Below are 23,289 nucleotides of genomic sequence, written 5' to 3'. Positions count from 1 at the left end.
TATTTTGAAGTGAATAGAGCATCAAAATAATGTAACGATTAATTATTCTTTAATAAAATTTATTTCATTCAACAATATCCAGACATTTTTAAATTACAGTATCTGATAAGGTCAAAAGTGAATTAAATATTACATATACATTAACTATACATGAAGTCATATAAAGAAGAGCATTGCAGTCTATAATGGTTTAACACACAAAAAGATATTCTATCAATATTCTCTTTTGAAAAAACAAAAAACAATTGCGGAAATAAAAGTCCATTAATTTAGTCCATTGAGACACAATTAAGATAACGTATAAACCTCTTCAAATGTTTTGGTGAAGAAAGAAATTCATACACACCTGGGATATCATAAGGGTTGAGTAGTTATAATTAATTATAGAATAAAAATTTGGGGTGAAATTTCCCTTTAAGGGATACTAGTAATTCTGTACCTTTAGTTCAACTGAAGCATCCAAACAGCATTCTCTGAAAGTGGGTCTAATAAAACATTGATTATAGTGAAGCAAACCCATATGTGACCCTATGCAGCTTTACAAAAGTGGCATAACATCATTCAGTCAAATACCACCTTGATCCAAGATGCATAAATCACTTAATTAAATAACAGGATGCATAAATCACTTTATTAAATAACAGGAAATCAGTGCTGTTTTGCTCTGATGTCCAGGGAAGTCACAATAAGCCCAAATTAACTGGATAAAACTGCTCCATTGTTCTTCCCTTCCATATCTTCCTCACTTGGTCCCTCTTGTGAGTTTCTCCGAGGACTGTTCACAATGTAGAAGTGGTTTTGGGAAATCTCACGACACAGCATCATGTACTTGGAAGCTCTTTTAATCCGAGGCAGCACAAATGTTTGTGTGAATTCATCTTTACTGAGGGCTCGTTTAGACTGTGCAGCCAGTACGCAGTTAATGAACATCAACGTGTAACTGTAGCAGTTATGAGTTTCCTCATTAAAGCTGAAAAAACACAGAACAGATTCAATTTAGACATACAGTGACCAAAAAGGTATTTGGACCCATGCAGCACAAAAAAAGGCTAAATGTTAATGCATTATAAAGCAAAATATAACTTTTAAGAGTCATCTTCTTTTCATCTTCTGGTTGAGGTGATATTTAGTGGATGTATGAAGTCAGTTCCCCTCAAAAACACACAGGTATAATTCATTACATTAGCTACATGTATGTTCTATTCACGTTTGACAACAGCAAAGTGTCACAATACTTTTGTTTTAATTTTGAACATTACATCTACTGTTTTACATTTTAAACCTAACAAACTTAAATATTTTGCTTGAAAAGTGGTGGTGGTGTAGTGGTCTAAACCACATAACTGGTAAACTGGTAATCAGAAGGTCACTGGTTCGATCCCCACAGCCACCACCATTGTGTCCTTGAGCAAGACATTTAACTCCAGGTTGCTACAGGGGGATTGTCCCTGTAATAAGGGCTCCGTAAGTCGCTTTGGATAAAAGCGTCTGCCAAATGCGTAAATGTAAAAGTCTGCTTGTGCTCTCTTCTTTAAAATAATTGCCACTTGGGGCCAATCTGTAAGCATCAAAATACACACTGTTTCAAAAGTATAGCCACAATATATAAACATTATGCAAGTTTAAATGATTTTAGTGTGCTGAAATCACTAACTAACCTTTTCTGTGGAAAGTTATATCCAATTTTACAACGTTGTTGTAATGACTACGTAACATTGCAAACCATAAAATCCTAAAAAGATCCGTAGTAATGACTTGGACAACTTTAAAGCTAATACAATATACGTTTAAACCAAATAATTAATATAAGTGCTTTTATACAATTCTAAAAATGTTCCTGTCCCAATACCCATACTTGTTGTCTTGGCTACTTGAGGGTGCATGCACGCGACAGGAAGTAAGTGTTCAAGACTGTCCCACTTCTAAAACATGTCAAAGCTCAGTGCACTTAACCTACTCTAGATCCACACTAGTGCGAATACCACTTCGGAGCATTTTTTTCAGGCTAAGTATATCCCAGGGTTCATCAAATTCAGGAGCTTGCGAGCAACCTGTGTATTTTCACCATGATGACATCAAGGAAAGATTTTAGCAGCATCATAATTACAAAATATTATGTATATTTATATACCTCTTTGTTATCCTTCTCGCCCAGTAATCACCTTATTTTGTTTGTTTTTGCCTAATACTGCTGAAACCACAGATAAGTTGTGTAAAGCAGTCTTTGCTTGTCTTAGATATATTACAAGCCAAAGCATTTCATTTAAATGTTTTGTATTTGTAGCTATTAATGGATCACACAGGTTTATAATAAAGAACAAAGTTTTTGTTTTTCAAACTAAATTGTATGTAGTTTATTGAGAAGCATAGTAGAAATTGCTTATATTTCATATTTTACAGCAATTATGGATATCATCATTTTACATCTACCAAAAACAATCAGTCTACAGCTGTCGCAAGTGGCACCAACATCATTAATTCGAGTGTCCCAACGTGCAATCAGAAGTCATACAAACACTTGCAGTCTTCACATCTACTTGCACACTAGTGTCCAAACACCGGAAATACGTAAGAAAAGAGGGTAAGTGAGGGCCTGTGCTTGCTACCACCCCTGGAGTTCTCAAGTCTGAATCCAGTGTGTGCTGAGTGAGTCCAGCCGGGTCTCCTAAGCAACCAAATTGGCCTGGTTGCTTGGGAGGGTGGAGTCACATGGGGTAACCTCCTCGTGATCGCTATCAGTGGGGCGGGTGGTGAGTTGTGCCGCGGTGGATGGCGTGGGACTCCACACACGCTATGGTTCTGTGGTAACACGCTCAACGAGCCACATGATAAGCAGCAACTCAACTGAGATTTGGCCACCGCCACCCAGATTGAGGCGAGTCACTACACCACCACGAGGATTTAGAGCAAATTGGGAATTGGACATTGGGGAAAATGGGGGACAAAAAAAAAAGAAAAAAAAGAAAAGTGGGTAAGTAGGTGAGACCAAAACTGCAAGTCGGGGTATTGGGACAGGGCCAATGACTGTTTACCAATGGCAAACAATAAACCTCACATTCTAAATGCCACTTCTGTATAAACATGCCCTTGTAAATGTGAGTTTAAAGTTGAACATTTTAGTATGATTAATTAATTTTAAAGTCTTTTTATATCATATGTGGTATTACATGTTTAGATGTTATAATGCTTATGTTTGTTCACCTTTGCCATAAAGGGTCCCACATCTGAGCAGAAGAGAACTTCTCCAGATACTGGTCCCATTGACTGACCAGACTGAACATGTCCGGCTGAACCAGTGGGATGCATAAACATCGTTCCCAGCCCTGATGATCTCTGTGAATTCCAGTCTTGGTGTAATTGTATACTATTCCTGTATTATAAAAGAAGATTACTTTAAAATAGAACAATTCAAATATATATTCACATGTTTTGCAGTTGACATAAAGAACAAATATTACATTAATGCATGAACTGTAGTTTGCATTTAATACATGATCAGGTGGAGTTTGCATTACACAGGGTTGGGAGGTTATACTTTTTAAATGTATTCCATTACAAATAAGGATTACTTAAATGTACCTTAATGAGAAATTTATGTAATCAGATTACTTTTTCAGTTACCTCAAGATTGCATTTGTGAATAAGTCAAGAGAAAAGCAGTATGTTCTCGATTACTTTTAATCATACCTTCTGAATGCAAACAAACCACGATTGAATAATGTTATGAGTGATGTAGTTATTATTATTATATAAGAAAAAACTGTATACATGTAGAACGAATGTAGAACAACTCTGCATTTTTAACCAAATCAGGGGAGTCCTCTAGCTGTTACAGAAAATAGTTTATTTTCTCATCAAGTGAATACAGTTAGAAAAGATGCACTGAATTATGTCTTGGTTAACATAATAAATCTGACAGGATATTCCTCAGATTCAAAAACACTATAAAGTTCAATTCTGCCATGTATTGCAGTTAGCATGTATTCTAATTGGCAGTGACCATTCATTAACTTCTTACTGCAATAGGTAGATCACAGGTTATCTTCGTCATCATCATCATCATCATCATTATTAATGCAGTGCCTCCAGTGGCTGTCCTCTGCTTGCTCATGATCCACAGTCAAACATCACCAGCTAACATTTATGGGTGAGTCTAAGTTTATGTTTAAGGAGGATTTTAATGACAAAACAATTCATAAGTAAAAATAAAATATGTTTTAAAAATAAATCTTGTTTTATAGAATAGATAAAAATAGATTTACACATTTTTAGTGTGTCTTGATTTACTTAATCCTACTTTCTATGAGTATTAAAATGTTAAATTGAACCTTTAATGGTTTGATCTAGTTTGACTCAAGAGATTTTTTTTATATATTGAAAACTGTAATCCTACTAGTTATCTCAATTTTTACCAAATGTAACTAATCTGAATACATTGAGTTTTTATGTAATGGATTACAGTTACATATTTTTGTATCTCGATTACAAGTATTCCATTACTCCCCAAGCCTGGCATTACATATCAAACTAAGTAACATTTATAATAAAGAGAGGTAGCACAAGCACACTTTTTAAGCTAAACATTTCACAAAAAGAAGTTTAAGTTTCAAATTATTAAACAATATTGTTAAAAATTAACATGGCAAAAAAAGTACTTTCTGGTTGACAAACTGTCTGATTCTCTGGTTGTTTAGAATACATTATACTGTACCATGTAACATTTACTTTGATATTACAAGAAAGTTAACCAATTACGTACAGTACGTACCATTTGTGTTAGTGATTCCTGTATGTAAATCAGACATGCCATCGAAATCTCTGCAAAAAGGAAAAATAATGTCATTTTAGATGTCACCTAAAAAGAACATTTATAAAACTTCATTATGGAAATGTTCTTCTGTGAGACCTAGCAGTACTTCTTTTACTTTGAATAAAACCCAGTCTTACTTGAGCACACTGTCTTCTGTTGGGGCAACGAGGAAAGCACATGGGACTTTATGTCCATTGGAGAAGGGATTTGGAACGCTGACAGGTGCTTCCTCCAGCCTCTTTCCACTGAAACTAACTCCACATTCAGGACATTGATCCGGAACAAAAAAACAAAAGATGTCCTTGTCACAATGGTTAAATCTGATTACACCCTTATCCATCGGGAGAGAGCAAAGAAGCAGCTGCTTGGACTAGACTTTGAGAGCCACAGCTCAGCACTAATGCCAGAGCCCAGCAGTTGTGTTTCAATAGGGTGATGTTGATTGGTCACTTGTTTGGAGCCTATCTGGTTGCAGCTAACCCTAAACCTGTGGAACAGTAGTATCTGTTTGCATGGCAACTTCATTCATGTTTGCCAGTGCTCACATGCGAACAATGCAGACGTGTGGCTCGTGTCTTGTTTTTCTCAAGACTGCTTTACCGTAAAATGAATAAATAAATGAAGCCTACTTAACCAAAAAAATTCTTAGTACCAATTACCCCAATTTAACCAATTTTGTTAACTCTACTTCTGTAAATTACAGTTGTACTGACTGACAGTAAGTTGTCAGCATAACAATGAATACTTAGTTGAGGTAACATAAGAATGTTAATGCTTCTGAAAGCCTCAACAATATTTATAGTGTTGCAAGCTTGAATTTGTTAGTTCACTTAACATTCACTAAATTGTTCAGCGAACTTTAACAACACAAATCTTACTTTAGTCATGACCAGTTTTGAATTACTCTTTAAATGGGAAAATATCTCTTAAAAAATGTGTCCTGTCTTAAAGTCATAACATCTTAAACTGTAAAGATGTTAACATTAACTGAACAAGAAACACAGACCCTCAACACTGAACATGTTAACCTCAATAACTGTGACAATCAACAAACACATCTGATCTGGTTAAAATAAGGCTAACAACTAAAACAACAAAAGCATAAAGTCACCAAACAGTAAAAGAAAAAATGAAAAGATAATTTACATGTTTGTTCAGACAACTCTTTTATGCTAGTTTGCAATGGTTGGTCTAAGATGTATGATATTCACATTGTAATGGTTCTGGAAATACCCCGTTTGTCATGCATATGATAACATGTTTCATATTATACTGAAAAATCAAACATATTTAAAAAATAAACTTGAAAACAGTCATGTGATTTTCTTTGAATTTCATTCCATTTTAATTCTACTTCCTTTTTGATACTGATTTGGCATTCATTTCTGAAAAGTGCACAAACTTGTCCCAAATATATGCTTTTCCTTTTATATTCATAGAAATATGAACCTAAAATCTTGATGTAAAAAATAAAAAATGTAATGTCCACGTTACATTGAATATCTTTCCCAAAACATGTTCCTATGAGAAGGTGTCAGGTGCTGTATTTTATAGACCTGTAATCCAAAACCAGATGGCTTTGCTTAAAACTGTTTCAAAGAACAAGTAGGTTTACAACCTGTCGTGAGTAACTAACCCACATCTGTCATGTGGGAAATGAATCCTGTTTACATCACACTACAGTGACTACATGGTTTGAACGCAACACTGCACTTAGAGCAGTATACCAATAAATGTATGAAGAACAGCAAAATAGACATTTGCATCATTTTTCACAAACAACAGTTAAAAAGGTGAATCAAGTTTAATTCAATGTGCCAGTAATGTAAAAGCAATGTTGTAATATTGCATGATAGATAAATGAGGACATTTTCTTCATTGTGGGTAAAACTGCCATTCTGTGAAGTCATCTCTGCTCAAAGACACTTTCCCATCCAGTGAGCACATATGGCTTATGGAAGTCTGAGAAAACCCATAACAATGCAATCCAAATCATGAAATCTGCATGTGAAAGATATTTGAAATATATAAATACTAATATTGTATCCATGTGTGCCTGACAATAACGAAGACTATGTGTACGGACCAAGTGCAGATTTATTACCAAACCGATGATGATACAAGGAACACCATCTACACCCCGTGAGCATGAACTAACACCTGGACTAAAATAGACAAACTAGGAACTAGGAACTAGGAACTAGGAACTAGGAACTAGGAGAACAGGACATGAGTTAGAACTAGTTACTAGAACACGAACTAGGAACAGTCAAGAACTAGGAGAACATGACATCACACACGCTAACATCAAAACTAGACAAAAGACAATGGCAAACATGAGGGCTTAAATACATGGACATGGGGAAACATAAGCCAATGAGTAAACAGAACTGTAAACAAGATAACAAGGCAATTAACTAAAACCAATGACAAACTAGAACTGATAACAAAGTAATCAAACAATGAACCAATGAATGCAAGACACATGAACACGGAGGGAAAACAGGACATCACATGACTGGGAAACCGGAACTTAACAAGAATTTCAATATAAAAGTACACTTAAACGAAAGACATCAGGGAATGTGACAAATATATTGTTCTTAAAAGACAACTGTTATATATTTATTTGGTTTCACAATAAGTATAACCAACATATAGTAATTTTAGTTTTTATAATACAAATTAAATATTCAAATATTTAAAAAGTTTTACTCATTAATAAATTCCATCCATCCATCCATCGTCAACCGCTTATCCTGTGTACAGGGTCGCGGGGGGGGGGCTGGAGCCTATCATTAATAAATTAATTAATTTAATTAATGTAATTAATGTAATTTTGAAGCATGTAGTATAAAATCATGAGCACTCACATGAGATGAGGACTCTATTCTTATCAGTAACCTGATAAACAAGGTTTTATTCTACATGGAGCAGGGGCACCCTCATGGGGGCTGCCATTTTAGAATCACATGACCAGCTGAATACTACTCTCTTAATCGCAGTAAGACTCTTGTTATTGGACACTTTCACTCTTAATGAAACCTGGCTGATTGTGAATAGTGAATTTCTAAAATGGCATCTGTAACTGAAAACTATTGATTTTGAATGATGCTGCATCCAATCCATTAGGTGTCACTGTAAGTCCAAGATGACACAAGCAAAAAGTTACTGAGTGCAGATTCGGAAGGAATGTGTATATGATTCCTTTTGGAATTTCTATAAAAATATGTTGTTTTGGAAGAACTTCTTACAATGGGAAATCGAATAGGGAGCTATAAGAATTGTAAAATAAGATCCAAAGAAAATCCAATATGAAAATCCTCATTAGACTCCTTTAAAAATTCATTCAAAATTATGATACAAATTCCAATCAAAGAGTAAGTAGTGTAATAATTTAATCCTTTTTTATTTAATTAATTTATACATTTTTAATAGGCTTGTAGATGCATATACTGTATGTTGATATGATTATTTTGGATTATGCAAAATAAATCATCCAAGACCTCAGAAAAAATTATTATGGACCTCCACAAGTCTGGTTTATCCTTGGGAGCAATTTCAAAATGCATGAAGGTACCACATTCATCTGTACAAACAATAGTACACAAGTATAAACACCATGGGACCACACAGTCATCATACTGCTCAGGATGGAGATGGATTCAGTCTCCTAGAGATGAACATAGTTTGGTGTGAAAAGTGCAGATCAATCTCAGAACAACAACAAATACCTTGTGAAGATGCTGGAGGAAACAGGTATACAAGAATCTATATCCACATAAAAACAAGTCCTATATTGACATAACCTGAAAAGCTGCTCAGCAAGAAATAAACCAATGCTCCAAAACCACCATAAAAAAACCAGACTACAGTTTGCAAGTCCACATGTTGACAAAGATCTTTTTGAATACATTTCCTCTGGTTTGATGAAACAAATGTCCATAATGAACATCATTACATTTGGAGGAAAAACGGTGAGGCTTGCAAGCCAAAGAACACCATCCCAGCCATAAGCATGGTGGTGGCATGTTGTGTGGGTGCATTGCTGCAGGACGGACTGGTGCACTTCACAAAAGAGATGGCATCATGAGGAAGGAAAATTATATGGATATATTGAAGCAACATCTCAAGACATCAGCTATGGCGTTAAAGCTTGGTCGCAAATTGGTCTTCCAAATAGACAATAACCCGAAGCATACCTCCAAATTTGTGGCACAATGGCTTAAGAACAACAAAGTCAAGGTATTGGAGTGGCCATCACAAAGTCCTGACCTCAATCTGATAGAAAATGTATGGGAAATGAAAAAGCGTGTGTGAGCAAGGAGGCCTACAAAACTGACTCAGGTATAGTTCTGTCTGGATGAATGGGACAAAATTCCATCAACTTATTGTGAGAAGCTTGTGGAAGGCTACCCAAAATGTTTGACCAAAGTTAAACAATTTAAAGGCAATGCTACCATATACTAACAAATTGTATGTAAACATCTCCACTGAGAATGTGATGAAAGAAATAAAAGCTGAAATAAATCATTCTCTTTACTATTATTCTGACATTTCACATTCTTAAAATAAAGTAGTGATCCTAACTGACCAAAGGCAGGGTATGTTTTCCCAGGAATTGTGGAAAAACTGAGTTTAAATGTATTTGGCTAAGGTGTATGTAAACTTCTGACTTCAACTGTAGGCCTATAATGATGGGAAATGTAGTTTTGTTGCAAATGCTTGTTGCTGCATAAACCAGCTAAATTAGTCTTATTTTCATTAACAGTACTAACAGTGTGTCATACATAATGCCTACAAACTAAACTGCACAGTCAAAATCTGCAAGTAAAACTGATTTTTTTTTTTTTTACCAATAACCATTTGCTTCTGCCATTATTCTTAAAGTGACATGCCACCAACTCAGAAAGTTGAGCCTCAAAGAAAATCCTGAGTTTCCCCACACGTTACAATTTTGCGTTGGCATTCATTTAACTCATATTGATCACTGTGTGACATGAGCGCATCATTAGTTCCTTAAATGGGTAATGACCGAAATCTCCAAAATGGTTGGTCAAGATTGTTATCAAAGAACATATTTAAAATCAACAGTAAAATCGGACAACAATGAAATCATAAATTGTGCTTCATACTAGTCTAGGTCTGGCTGAGTTGACTGACAGGCGATGTCTGTATCTAAAAGGTTATTGGCTCTTTTACCCGCAAGGTGGATCTTTCTTCATCCGCCATATTGGGCATTCCAATTTCAATTTCTCCCATTTATTTTAATTCCAGTGCTCCGCCTCGGTTTTCCGCACTCACGCTAGCCTGTGCTGCCCGCTTGCCCATTAGGGTCGGGTTATTTACAAAATAAGAAACTTTAATAGCAGTTGCATTAAAAATACACAGTGAAGGATTAAAATAAATTAGGTACAATTGATATTTAGACCCATTGATATTTAGACCCATAGTATCCTTCAAATTAAAGGACAATTTCCAACTCCCTTTATTTTTCATTCTAATTTTGTTTTATCTGTTATTTTAATTGTGCCTTTTATTTAGTTATTTTATTATGCTGTATTAATTTGGTTAATTTACATGTACATATTCACAGCACATTTTAAAATAAAACAAATAGCATCGGCTGAAAAGAACAGCATTAACAACAACATCACGCTGCGTCACAGCTGATTTCCGGTCAGCTATCTGTTTTTTCCATTCACTCATTTCACAAATTATTCTGAAGAAGTATATTTTGTGGTAAGCTGTTTGTGTTATTAGAGCGTGTCATTCTGTCAATTTTCATTATATAAAAGCGGCTTCATCGCCGAGGCGGATCCGACGAGTAACATCGCCGAGATCTAGTCGGGGGTATTTTTAGGGTGCACAAAATCGTGGAGACAGGAACATAAATGTAACATTCGTGTGCGGGATAAAACATGTCAACTAAGCAAGTGACCTGCAGGTAAAGAAAAACCACAAAAATGTAGTCATATAGCCATTTATGTGTCGCTGTATTAAAGTTATTCGGTATTGTCAAACATGCTATTGACATGAGACACAATGGTACAGCAGGACTGACGCATGTCTTACTGCAGATATTCTTATATTTACACATTTAGTATTTTCTTCATATATATATATATATATATATATATGTATTCAACATAGATATTTGAGCATGTAGGCAATCACTGGTTAAAATAAAATAGCTTTTCATCGTCTTTACATGGGCAATTCATATATTGTCTTTTGTGTATCAGCTTTGTTTCCCTTGTCATGTACCAGACATGTGGTTTGATGATATGTTCTGTATCTGTAGATATTTCCTCCATGGAGTTTGTAGGGAGGGTAGCAGATGCATGTTCTCTCATGATCTGACCACAAGCAAACCTTCAACTATCTGCAAATACTACCAGAGAGGAGTTTGTGCTTATGGAGACCGGTGCAGGTGAGTTGCAGTTTTAGGATTTTGAAAACAATGAAAAATAATAATGTCAAATGAATTTGGACGATTTTGTATTATTTCTAGTAGGGATGTGCACAAGTAATCAATCAATCAATTAATTGAGTACTCGTTGAACTTTAAACATCCCACTAGTAAAAACACTGCTCAAATATTGCAATTTGATTTTCCTTTGTTGGTTGAGTGGGAAAAAAATGAAACTTCTGACCTTAATCTGGCCATTACAACTCAAAGCATTGGTTGGCGCTGTGAGTGCATGAAGGAATAGTTCACCTGAAAAGCAAATTCTGTTGTTAAAAATTGTATTGCTTCAGAAAGCTTTGAATGTATGTTTCTGTGAGTGCAGATGTTTGTGATTTTTTTTTAATCAAGATTTAGTCACTTTTGCACGTTGCTATTTTTATTCATAAGAGAAACAGGTTCAAAGGTTGAAATTTTTCATTTCAATTATTCGGTTGCTTTTATTTATTTATATATATATATGTCTGGTGCACTTATATCTGTTTGAGTACTTGAAAAGCCCATCCCTAATTTGTAGGTCACTAATCAAATATAAGCTGATTTGTGACATCGATAGTGTTAAGTTTTCCTAATTTCCTTGCTTCCTTCCTTGCCAAAGATGTATTAAATGGAGAGGAAAAAAATACACAATACTAGGAGAAAAACTTAAATGCGATTCATTGGAACACTAACATCAGCCCAAGACTTAAGCAAATTATTTATTTTACTTACTGTTAAATGTTTTGGATCAACAGGGGATCATGTTACCTGGGGATTTGCACGTGCAAATAATTTTTCTTGCCTTTTAAGCTGTCAATGTGAATTGTCAATGAGTAAAAAAAAGTTGTTTTGAACATTAAAAAAAACAAAAATGTTTGTATCATTATTAACCCGCTTTGTTTAATCGATGTCTGTCAATAAATTTGACACAATTTTAAGAGTGGTTTTAACGGTTTCACAGGGTAACATCTGGTTTCCCATGTTAACGTGGGACATTGGTTTGAATGGGAACTGGCGATTACGCTTGTCAGGGCAGTAAATCTTAAGTGGAACTCTATCTTTTGCAACACTAAAGCATCATATGCTGAAATGTGTCAATAATAGGCATAAACACTTTAAGTACTTCCATATATTAAGAAAATAATAATAGTTTTATAAGTTCAAGAGAAAAATTGTTTGTGAATAATTGAAAATGAGTCTATCGGTAGCGTGATCGTAATTGTACAAATAGACCCAGGTTCAATTCCCCAGTAAACATCTGTCAATTTAATTAAATTGATATAACAATATATTTTACTTTTCAATGGTTCTGTGCATGACAATGTTGTATATTTATGATTACCCATGACACTGCTAAAAGATGATCTTTTCAGAAGTGCAATTTTGTTTTTGTGCCAAGACTGGAGAGCCAAAATGACCAGTGATAAATGATACTCTGAGAAAGTTCTAAAGAAACAATGATTTTCTTTTGTTTGGCAAAATCTTAAGATATTATCTTAAATTGTTTGACAATTAAAAAAACAAATAAGCCTGTAAGCTATATACAGCACAGTTCATAATATTCTTCTCAGTAATTCAACCATTCTCAGAAAATTCAGTATGTTATACTGTGATTACTAGCTGTCAGATTAGGTTGAAATTTTGATAGATTTGTTTAAAAAATATATAATGTGTTTTACAAAATAGTTTTCAATAGACCTAGTAAAAGTACATCATAACCTGCAGCAAAGATACAATTGCACTTGATGAGCCAGGATTTGAACCCGGGTCACTAAGTGATGTATCAGCATGACTGACCACTGAACGAATGATCCAGTTCTAACTAGCAGATTACTTTGTTCATTTTCAATGGAAGGAGAAAGTTACTCAAACTATCATGGTGTATTAAGCCATTATTCATTATATAGGGAGAAAAAAAAAAATCAACTGAAAGGATATTATTGACACACATCAGCCTATGATGCTTAAGTATTCGAACCAATGTCCCACGTCAACATGGGAAACCAGATGTTACCCTGTGAAACTGTTTCAAATACATTGAAATAATGAAACAAATCTGTTTAATAATAATACCAATTTTTTTTTTATAATGTACAAAATGCCTTTCTTTACTCTGACAATTCACATTGAACGAATCTGCTGAAAAGGCAATTATTTACATGCATGCGCACATCCCCAGTTAATCCATAACACTGGCAACGTTTCTCTGGATTAAATAAATGATATTACAAAACAAATTACATTAATAAATAAAACAATAAATGGGAAAAAGAAAATTAAAAAAATTATCAAATTCATCGAATTACCAAATTAAGTCATATATTTTTGTATTATTGCCTATGTAGACCTATGTATTATTGCCCTTTCAATTATTTAATTTATTAATTAGCCTTGCCCTTTAATTCTGTGAATGGATAAAAAGGTTGGTTGAATGACATTCTCATAATGTTCTTCACTTTTTTTTATCAAGACAATATAAGTATATCAAAACGTGGAAATTGCCTACCCACTCTCCTGTGGACGTTCTCCTTTGCCGTCATTCATTTTCAACATTTGTATTTTATTTTTTTTTTTATCAGAAATTAAATTTTTCTTTCATTTCAATAGTTTAAACACTGCTTAACACATGGCCCATAATGCAGCAATACTTTTCCGTTAACAGGGGAAAGCAATGACGCTAATAATATATATATGTATGTATGTATGTATGTATGTATATATGTATGTAAAAAAGAAAAAGGCTCCTTACTCCAGGAAAAATCATGCCACTTCGCTCCGCTCACATACTCTGGTCTGTGCGAGTATATGCACCTGCTCTCGTCATTTGCCTTTGATGTTTCTCATATGCTACAGAAAACTGTAGAGCACAATGAAAGAGAGTTGGCCATCTTTGCAGTTGCTCCAGTGCGACCTCTAACCAAAGTTTCTTGCACCGTTGGAGCATTTTATCACAGTCTTGAGCCCTGCCCAGATCCTTGGATATTTAATTAATGTAGATTTTTTTTTTTATTCAACTTTTCACTTAGTTTTATGCTGATTATATATTTATATATATGCATTTTTTTTTTATTATATTACAAAAATGATACATTTTGTAAAAATAGCTAATTTGTAAAAACTGCTAGTGAATTATTTTCACTTGTGGTCAAAGACTTGTGAACCGCACTGTATGACTGTATTGTTGACCAGAATTGTTGATTTAAAGCCTACCATGTGTTTATGTTAGATATGACCATATTAAACCTCCTGGCCGTGGCAGTGGTCCACCAACAGACCACCCTAACAGACCCAGCAGTGTAGAAGCACCAGTGCCAGGACCCGGACCTCCACCAATTACCACAAAACATGTAAAAAAACCACTCGTGTTGAGGGACAAAGGTAGGCTTGTGTTTCAAATCCAAATAGTTTTAGAAAATCCAAGGCTTTTTCTTTACCTAGTCATTTCATGTTTATTGGATAGACATACCTTGATATATGCAATGTTGCAATATAATGCAATACATACATGAAATATATGCAATATAACACATAATATATTATTAGTAATTAATAATAGTCTTATTATTATTATTAGAAAATTCTGTTTTATTAGAAAATGTATTAGAAGTAGTATATACTGCATGTATTATTTTATTACAATTCAAATAATTTTGCAGGTTGTTAGAAATATTGTTAATAGTTTTAATAAATTAATAATAATATTGATTGATTTTATTTGTATTATTATAAAGTTTACCAAATATAAAAATTATTATTTTTATTAATGTTGTTACTGATTGATCGTACCAATAGTTGCTTTTTAGAACTATTGTTATCAGCAAAAATATATGCCTATAATTGACAATAATTTTTTCATAGTTTTTTAATGTCCCTGGTGAGTCCCTGGTGTATTTTGGGCAGTTTATACTTAAAAGTACAGCTTTATGCACCATATCTTATGTTTTGTCTCTGGTTTAGCTCTGGGCTGTGATAGCAGAGGTCGGGTGTATAGTGGTGAAAGCGCAGAGGTTGGGGTGTGCTGGGACTACAGGGACAACAACGCTAGCAGCAAACCTCATACTTACCTGGATGCCATCCGCTCGGGGCTCGAGAGTTCAGCCACAGCCAGCCCTTACCCAGACATGGGTCAACAGTCTCAGCTGTGTCCTTACATGGCAGCAGGCCAGTGTCAATATGGCGACCGCTGCCCATATCTCCATGGTGATATGTGCGAAATATGTCGACTACAAGTTTTGCATCCTCATGACCCCGAACAAAGGGCAGCACATGAAAAGGTGATTGCACCTTTAGCTACGTTACACTGTTCATTGTAAAAATCACATAGATTTTTTCCAAGACAGATCTTACCGTAGCTCTGACGTTGTTAAATGATTATATACAGTATGCTTGTAGAAGCCTCAAGCTAGAGGTCTGCATGGGAATTTTTTTTTCCCATCTTGCTTCCGCAATTTTCTATCCTCTACCTCAAGGTCTGTGTATTTAATTCATACATTTCTAGTGAAGAACTACACCATCCACAATCCTGAAGAGAGACCCACCAATCAGAGTACTGCTGCCTTTAAGTGCACCTCAGAAGCAGCTCCATCTGAGTTGGGTGTTTGTTATTAGGACAAGTAATGCATAAAGTCTGAAACAAATTACAGAAGAAGCCAAACTAAAACAAATACACAATGAAGAAAGGCAAATCTCTTTCTGTTGTACCAGTAAATAAGCATATGTGAATACAATTGCAGCACTTTTACACAATCTTTATGATTTCTATCTTGCAAATTATAAATTAATTTGCATTTAACAATTTGTGAAGGGTGAGTCATAGCTTTACAATAGGTGACTGGAATATCTCTCATATATAACGAATGAAAGCTCTGAAGTTGAAATAATTTTGCTATATATATACACATGCATACAGTAGTGGCCAAATATGATGACCGCAAGGGATATTTGCACAATATTTGCTTTTAATGACCGTACAGGTTTGATTAAACCATCAAAATATGAGGAGTATGTAATATTGGGAAGAAGAAAACACTAAAGTTGATTAAGGTATTTAATTGACAAAATTATTTGGCAAACAAGTCAAACTGCAGCGTATCATGCAATATGCAAAAAATGCATAGAAAAACAAAGCTCACATGAAATAAAGCATGCATTGGCTACAATGTAATCAGTTATTAATATTTTGTTGGTCCTCCCTTGTTTTTGATTACAGCAGCCATGCTCCTGGGCATTGACTCAATAAGCTTTGCACATGTGTCTTGCGTAATGTTTTGCCAAGACTCCTTAAAATCTTCCCAGAGCTGAGCTTCATTGGAAGACCTGCATGACTTATCAAGATTCAGGTTTATAATTTCCCAATGGTTTCCAATGGGATTAAGGTCAGGGGACTGAGGAGGCCACTTGAGGACTTCAAAACGCTGGACAGCAAGGAATGCCTTTGTTGTGCATGCAGTGTGCTTGGGATCGTTATCTTCCTCCATACTCTTCAACATTGTGTTCTGCAAGATGTCCAAGTATTGTTCATCTTGCCAACAACTTTGTAGATCCAACACTTGCCACAGACATGCTTCCCCATATCATTATGTTTCCCCTGCCATGTTTAAAGGTGCCACACATACATTTTGTATATAAAACACTCCCCCATCTCCTACGAACAAACTTGAAACCGATGCCAGCATGTTGAATTTTTGACTCGTCGGACCACAGAACATAGCTCCAATCTTCCACACTCCAATTCTTATGTTCTTTGGCAAAGGCAAGATGTTTTTTTTTGCAGATGACAGAACTAATAAATGGTTTCTTTACTGCTACAAAACCTATCAATCCAGCCTCTTGTAGCCATCATCTTGCAGTGTGAGATGAAATTGGAGGTTCCTCACCATTGCACGTCTTTTCCAGAACTTTGAATGCTGTTTTGAAGTGGTCACACATTGAGGTGATTTTCATTCTCCTGTCAAAATGCTCTCTAGTCTTCCTTGGACGGCCACATCACTTTACATTGTGCATGGTTCTGGCCTCACTGTGCTTTGCAATAATTCTGCGGACAGTACGACCATTCAAGTCCAGCACGCAGGCAATATCCGAAGCTGATTGACCAGATGAGTGCAAACTTTGTATGACAGATTGGCCTAAAATGATGCCCGTTCAGTTTTGGCTTGTTTTATGACAAATAAAATAATTGAAACGTGGATGGCATACATTCGTTTTACCCTCCAAGCACAACTAAAACATGCATACAAAATCTTTAATACATTTTTAATAATATGTTTGAATAAAGGCCAAAGACCACTTTTTGCGCGCGCGTGTGTGTATAATATACACACACACACACCACATTGGCGGCAGATTTGGCTATTTTGGAAGGGAATTGGTACTTTAATTCACCAGGACAAATCTGTAAAAACAACTGATGTAAAAACAGCACCATCACTATTTCTGATCAAATCTAGACAGGCCCCATTTCCAGCAGCCATCAATCCAACACCTTATCCTTGAGTAATCATGCTAAGTTGGTACTAGAACATCACTTGCCATTATATCAAACACAGCTTAAAGTTCACATGTCCTCAGCTGACAGCTTCATTGAATTGTACCCGCTCAACGCCAGTTTCATTTACAACTGTAAAGAGAAGAATTGAAGGATGGAGGATGTGGAGGATTTTTTTTATGAGAACTCTGAAGTATTTTAAATTAGTTCTGAAAATTTGTTTCAAATTGTAATAGTAATTTTTCATGTTATTAATGTCCTGACTATACATTATGATCAGCTGAATGCCACTTTGGTGAATAAAGGTACCAATTTCTTTCCAGAAGTCCAAAATCTGTATATTATTCCAAACATTTGGCCACCAGTGTACATATTTTTATATTTCGTTTTATTCATGTCGACACACCTCTTCCAATGTCACAACTCTGATATCATCTAGAATTCCAAGTTCCACATTGGTAAATATGATTTTGCTTGGTCATTCATGTGCTTGGAACTTTTACGATTATGATGTTTCCAACTCCACTTGAATGTTGCATAACGGTTACCACCTTTAAATGGAATTAGTAAAAAAAATATCTCTGCAGCAACTGCCTACTCCATAAAGCATTTTGAATGACATTATCAAGTGAGCCTCTCTACACTCAAACTGCTTATGTATTTAGTATATATTTGAATATTTTGAAATAAACTTAAGATATTTTTTTATGCTCTGTGACTGACAGTCAATAGTTTTGCACCATTTTTTTTATTCAGTTACGTCATTCACAGTACTTCATGGAAAGAGCTGTTCATTCCCTCAGTCCTTACTAACTCTTATTGTGTCACATCTCACATGATGATAATAATGCTGTCTGGTCTCAGATGTGTATGATGGCGTTTGAGATGGATATGGAAAAAGCGTTTGCTGTGCAGCAGAGTCAGGATAAGGTGTGCAGTATCTGTATGGAGGTGGTTTATGAGAAAGTATCTCCATCTGAGCGACGGTTTGGCATCCTGTCCAGCTGTTGTCACACGTACTGCTTGAGCTGCATCCGTCAGTGGCGCTGTGTCGAGCAGTTCAAGAACCAGATCAGAAAGTAAGTCGCCTGATCCAAAAATATCTATTCGTTTTAGTTTCCAGAACATAGGCATACTGGAAAATGAAATAATGCGAGATCATTGTGTGCAGGTCTTGTCCTCAGTGTCGTGTGGTATCTGAGTTTGTCATACCCAGTATGTACTGGGTGGAAGACCAGGAAGAGAAGAACAGACTCATTGAGGAGTTCAAGTCTGGAGTCAGGTGTGTTTTACATGGTTTTCCAGTTTAGAAGCAACTATTAACCCTCAAGTTCTGTTCACGCTGGGCTAACACTTAAATGTAAAATTGTCTCTTTCCCCCGCAAAACATATAACAATTTTTTATTTTTTTATTTACACATTTTGTCTCATAACTCAACTAACTTCTTGCATAGTTATCACATTTCTTGTTATTATTATTTTATTTATGTCATTATTTATTTATTTATTTATTTCATTTTGGTGGACTCATTCATTCAATTATAATAAAATAAGTTGGGGGCATCTGCTGCTATCTGGTGAAAAAACTAAATTTGTTTAGCAATGACAAGCATAGCCTATAGATGGCCTCAGTTCTAGATATAATTCTAAGTTATGCATTTGGATTTATATTTAGACATTATACAAGAGTATTATTTCTCAAAGTTTAGGTATTTTTTTAATTTGTTTTTAATTGACGATTATTTAATAATTTTTTAACAAAAAGATAGTGTTTTTTCTTTTCTGGGAGGATATATGTTTACCCACATGTCTGAACCGCAGTAGATGCAGACATGTAGATCTGTAATTGTGTGTGTGTGTATTGTGAAATGTGTATTTGTTCTGTACTGTGGCTGTCACTGTCTCACCCATTCATTGCAATTCATTTGTGTGTGTGTGGGTGGGTTAGGGCTGCAAGGTTAATCAGAAGAAAATTTGCGATATGACCTTGTGCGATTATTAAACCGCAAAGGGCTGCGATTTAATTTAAAAAAAAAAATAGTCTGCTCGCTTCAAAGTTAATGTGCGCTGCTCTGTCCTGTCTGTATTATGTTAGTGCATTAATGCAGTGTTAGAGATAGAAACAACAAAATAAAGAAAATGTAAAGGACAGACTTTTTATTTCCTTGCTTCCTTGCAAATGTTGGAATCAAGACAACACTTCTTATACATATATTGTGCATGGCAAAACTTGCTATAATAATATTATGAAAAAGTAGATTTCATTCCATAAGTGTGAGCACCCATCTAGATTCACTTTCATTTAACTTTTGCATAATTCCAAATATGGTTGTCTGCAACATGTTAACATACAAATAAAACACCTCTTCGGGCAGGGAGATGTTAAAATGAGGAGCATGTTATACAGCTGTTGTGATTTTAAATTGGTCAAAAATGGCTGACAGAACTTGAGGGTTAAACATTCTATTGTTACCAGATTTACAAATACTCAGATAAGAAGCATCCAAATGTCTTCAGTTGACTTTAAAGAGTAGCTGCACAGCAACACCTAAATAAATAGAATATCGAAGGTTAAAATTCTGTTGGAGTCCTTCTCCTAGTGCTGTGTGTTAGCAGCCATTTATCTACCTTTTGACCTGCACTAAAACCAGTGGATGGGAGCATTAGATGTTATAATTTTATATATATATATATATATATTATGTATTTATCTTGTAAGTTGTAGAATAAAATGTATTAGGCAAAGTCTGTATTTAGGCACTGTTTACCAATTCTTTTTAACCATTTTTAATCGCCATTTAGCTTTTTTGTATTTTAGTTCAAATAGGCCTGTGGTGTAACAAATGCATTTTTAGAAAATACAAATATTCTGTGTAGCTGTTTAAAGGAATGAATCAATGCTCAATGGCTGCATTTGTGGCATAAAGTTTATTAGCACTTTTTTTTTGTAAACCAAACAATATTTGCTGTTACAGTAAGGCACTTAAAGTGGAAGTAAATGGGGCCAGTCCACAAATGTCAAAATACACACGGTTTCAAAAATATAGCCACGAGACGTTATTCATATTAACATGATTTTAGTTTGGTTATATTCAAAATTAACGCCAGCTCACCTTGTAATCTGGTACATGGCATTATATAAATAAATAAATTAAATGTTTTTTTGTCTTTTGGCTATACTTTTGAAAATGTGTGCATTTTAATGTTTTTGGACTGGCCCCATTCATAACACATCACATCAAAAGTAAATCTCTCTCATTATATTCAGTGATGCTGTCTATACTGGATCCATCCATCGCACAACCTTGCATCTACACCGAATACAAGGAAACCGATGCCTTGTTCTATTTCTGATGCATTGCATGCACTTGGCATTACAGCTCACAGCTGATTGATTTGCACAGAACGTTTGCATCTACGAATATAGTGAAAACAATCTCAGGCTGTTGCAGTGCGATGCAACATTGCGCCAGGTTTCTGTAACAGTCGTTTTGTTTTTTTTAATAGGATAGACTTTATACATTAAGCCACAAATGTGTTCGATTGAGCTTAACATTCCTTTTAATGAAGAAAAAACTGCATGTGTAATAATTATTATACAAGTATTAGAAAAATGTTGTCCCATATTGTATTCTAATGTCAAAAAGCCAGCTATTTTTTGGAAATATTCAAGAATGTAATGGAATATGTTTTGTAATGCAGTAATTGAAATCTGTATGTATCTTGCAGTAAGAAGCCGTGTAAATACTTTGATCAAGGCAGAGGCACATGCCCATTTGGAGGAAAGTGTTTTTACATGCATGCCTACGCTGATGGGGCGCGAGCAGAGCCCGACAAACCTCGCAAACAACTCAGCGCAGAAGGCAACGTTCGGGTAAACAAAGCATGCACGCTATATACATACTGTACACATGGATTATTACACAGCTCCCTGGAATACATGATTCTGATTGGTCAGTCATGGCATTCTGCGGTCAGATATTTTGTGTATAATGACATTTAAACTATAATAAAGTAATAAGCCACATTAGGCCTTGTGTTACAGTGGCTTTACTACAGGGTAAGGAGTGATATGCGAAGATGCTATGTAAAGCTGTATTCTGTGTTACCATAAGTATATGTCCTTTGGTTTTTCAGTTTCTTAACTCTGTGCATCTGTGGGACTTCATTAATGAGCGTGAGCATCGTGGAGTGCCGGGGTATGAAGATGAGGTCAATGAACTGGGTGAACTCTTCATGCAGCTCTCAGGGGCTGGAGATGAGAGCTCCACATCTGCATCACATTGATCACATGATACACTCATACACCTCGTTCATGTCTTAGGTACCTGGTCAAATATCTGGACAATAAAAAAATTATTAGCAGGCAAGTGTTTCATAATTACATTTGAAATGATTTCCTCAGAAGACATTTTATCAAGTGGTGAGTTTTTGTGCAAAAACATATACTACATCTGTATGAGATACTGTATAATGTATAGGCTGCTTTATTCTCCTCACCTGCATTGGGATGTTGCCAGATGAAACGAATTTTTTTTAATGTAATGCCTGAAAAGGAATTTATCATAACTGAGAAATCTCTGGCACATTTTAAATGCACTCAAAGTGTAATAAAGAAATATGGTTCAAGAAAATAATTGTTTCACTTAGTTCAGATAACACTAACTTTGTTACTTTTGGGCATCTTGCAATATTCCTGTGGTTAAAAAAAAAAAGAGAAAATAACTTTTGTAACCATTCATTACCAGGGATTGGCTATATCTATATTTTTAGGATCATTTGGATATAGATACTTCATTTTGGACTGATAGAAGACTTTCACTCATCTGGTTTACTCTTGAATTTGATCTGGTATGGGTCAATATATATTATGTTCTATGAATTGTAATGTTGAGTTACACTGGAAAAGGTGTAATAAATAGTGTGTGTATTGACTGAGAAGTGGTCTGTGCTGTCTTTGAATATGTAGTGCGTACTGTAACAGATGATTGTTTTGTTGCACATTACTGTGCTATTGGTTTTTACACAGCCACATGATGACAAGAATTGGTTCAAGAATGGATTGGAATTGAATTGCAATGAAATTAAATGTCTTTAAATGTTTTAAGACTCTTTCAGATACTCCTGAATGGTACTTTCATAGCTAGAGACAAATCTTAAATGCTAGTGGGTGCTTTCCACGAATAGGGTATGAAATCAGCAGTGCTACTCAACACGCGGCCCTCGAGCCATCTTTTGCGGCTCACGTTGTTTTCATCAACAATAAATATATTTAGCATTAGGCTATCAAATGTGTATGAATTGTGAGATGTCAATCTTCAAGAGTATTCTTGAGTGTATAGGGCAGATGTGGCCAAAGTTGGTCCGTGGTGACCTTTGGTTTGGCCCGTCTAGCCATAAAGCCATTTTGTTTGAACATTTTCTTCTTTTATATTTGCATTACAAAAACTATATCTTATTTGAAAAATAGACAGTATAAGTGATTGTTTTTTTTTTTAATGTATATGCGTGATTCAATGCCTTTTACATAAGTGCTGTCTGGAAAAA

The 23,289-nt window shown here is 35.1% G+C and overlaps 2 protein-coding genes across 2 annotated transcripts; one reads left to right on the top strand and one right to left on the bottom strand.

Moving 5' to 3' along the window:
• Window positions 1–352: 352 nt before the first annotated feature.
• mkrn2os.2 (MKRN2 opposite strand, tandem duplicate 2) lies at window positions 353–5,150 on the bottom strand. The gene is made up of 4 exons (XM_052111928.1): window positions 4,948–5,150; window positions 4,769–4,818; window positions 3,202–3,370; window positions 353–970 (listed from the first exon to the last, which is right to left on the bottom strand). Exons 1-4 carry the CDS (start codon window positions 5,148–5,150, stop codon window positions 697–699), a joined length of 696 nt encoding a protein of 231 aa, XP_051967888.1. The 3' UTR covers window positions 353–696.
• Window positions 5,151–10,577: 5,427 nt separating this feature from the next.
• On the top strand, window positions 10,578–22,778 carry mkrn2 (makorin, ring finger protein, 2). The gene is made up of 8 exons (XM_052111477.1): window positions 10,578–10,757; window positions 11,115–11,243; window positions 14,485–14,636; window positions 15,216–15,532; window positions 18,607–18,821; window positions 18,914–19,024; window positions 21,472–21,616; window positions 21,880–22,778. Exons 1-8 carry the CDS (start codon window positions 10,732–10,734, stop codon window positions 22,027–22,029), a joined length of 1,245 nt encoding a protein of 414 aa, XP_051967437.1. The 5' UTR covers window positions 10,578–10,731; the 3' UTR covers window positions 22,030–22,778.
• Window positions 22,779–23,289: the final 511 nt, after the last annotated feature.

This window comes from Xyrauchen texanus, chromosome 39, assembly GCF_025860055.1.
Source record: "Xyrauchen texanus isolate HMW12.3.18 chromosome 39, RBS_HiC_50CHRs, whole genome shotgun sequence".
Taxonomy (NCBI): Eukaryota; Metazoa; Chordata; class Actinopteri; order Cypriniformes; family Catostomidae; genus Xyrauchen; species Xyrauchen texanus.
Note: the sequence above shows the minus strand (reverse complement) of the source record. Positions and strands in the feature narration are given on the sequence as shown.

What these genes read in the sequence shown, in the direction of transcription:
- mkrn2os.2 (XM_052111928.1), bottom strand. Translation starts at nt 5,150, where the DNA reads ATGGATAAGGGTGTAATCAGATTTAACCATTGTGACAAGGACATCTTT. An exon ending in ACAGAAGACAGTGTGCTCAA is followed by an intron (nt 4,819 to 4,947) that starts GTAAGACTGGGT and finishes TCCTTTTTGCAG; the next exon opens with AGATTTCGATGGCATGTCTG. An exon ending in TGGGACCCTTTATGGCAAAG is followed by an intron (nt 971 to 3,201) that starts GTGAACAAACAT and finishes GTGTTTTTTCAG; the next exon opens with CTTTAATGAGGAAACTCATA.
- mkrn2 (XM_052111477.1), top strand. Translation starts at nt 10,732, where the DNA reads ATGTCAACTAAGCAAGTGACCTGCAG. An exon ending in ACTAAGCAAGTGACCTGCAG is followed by an intron (nt 10,758 to 11,114) that starts GTAAAGAAAAAC and finishes CTGTATCTGTAG; the next exon opens with ATATTTCCTCCATGGAGTTT. An exon ending in AAAGGGCAGCACATGAAAAG is followed by an intron (nt 15,533 to 18,606) that starts GTGATTGCACCT and finishes GTCTGGTCTCAG; the next exon opens with ATGTGTATGATGGCGTTTGA.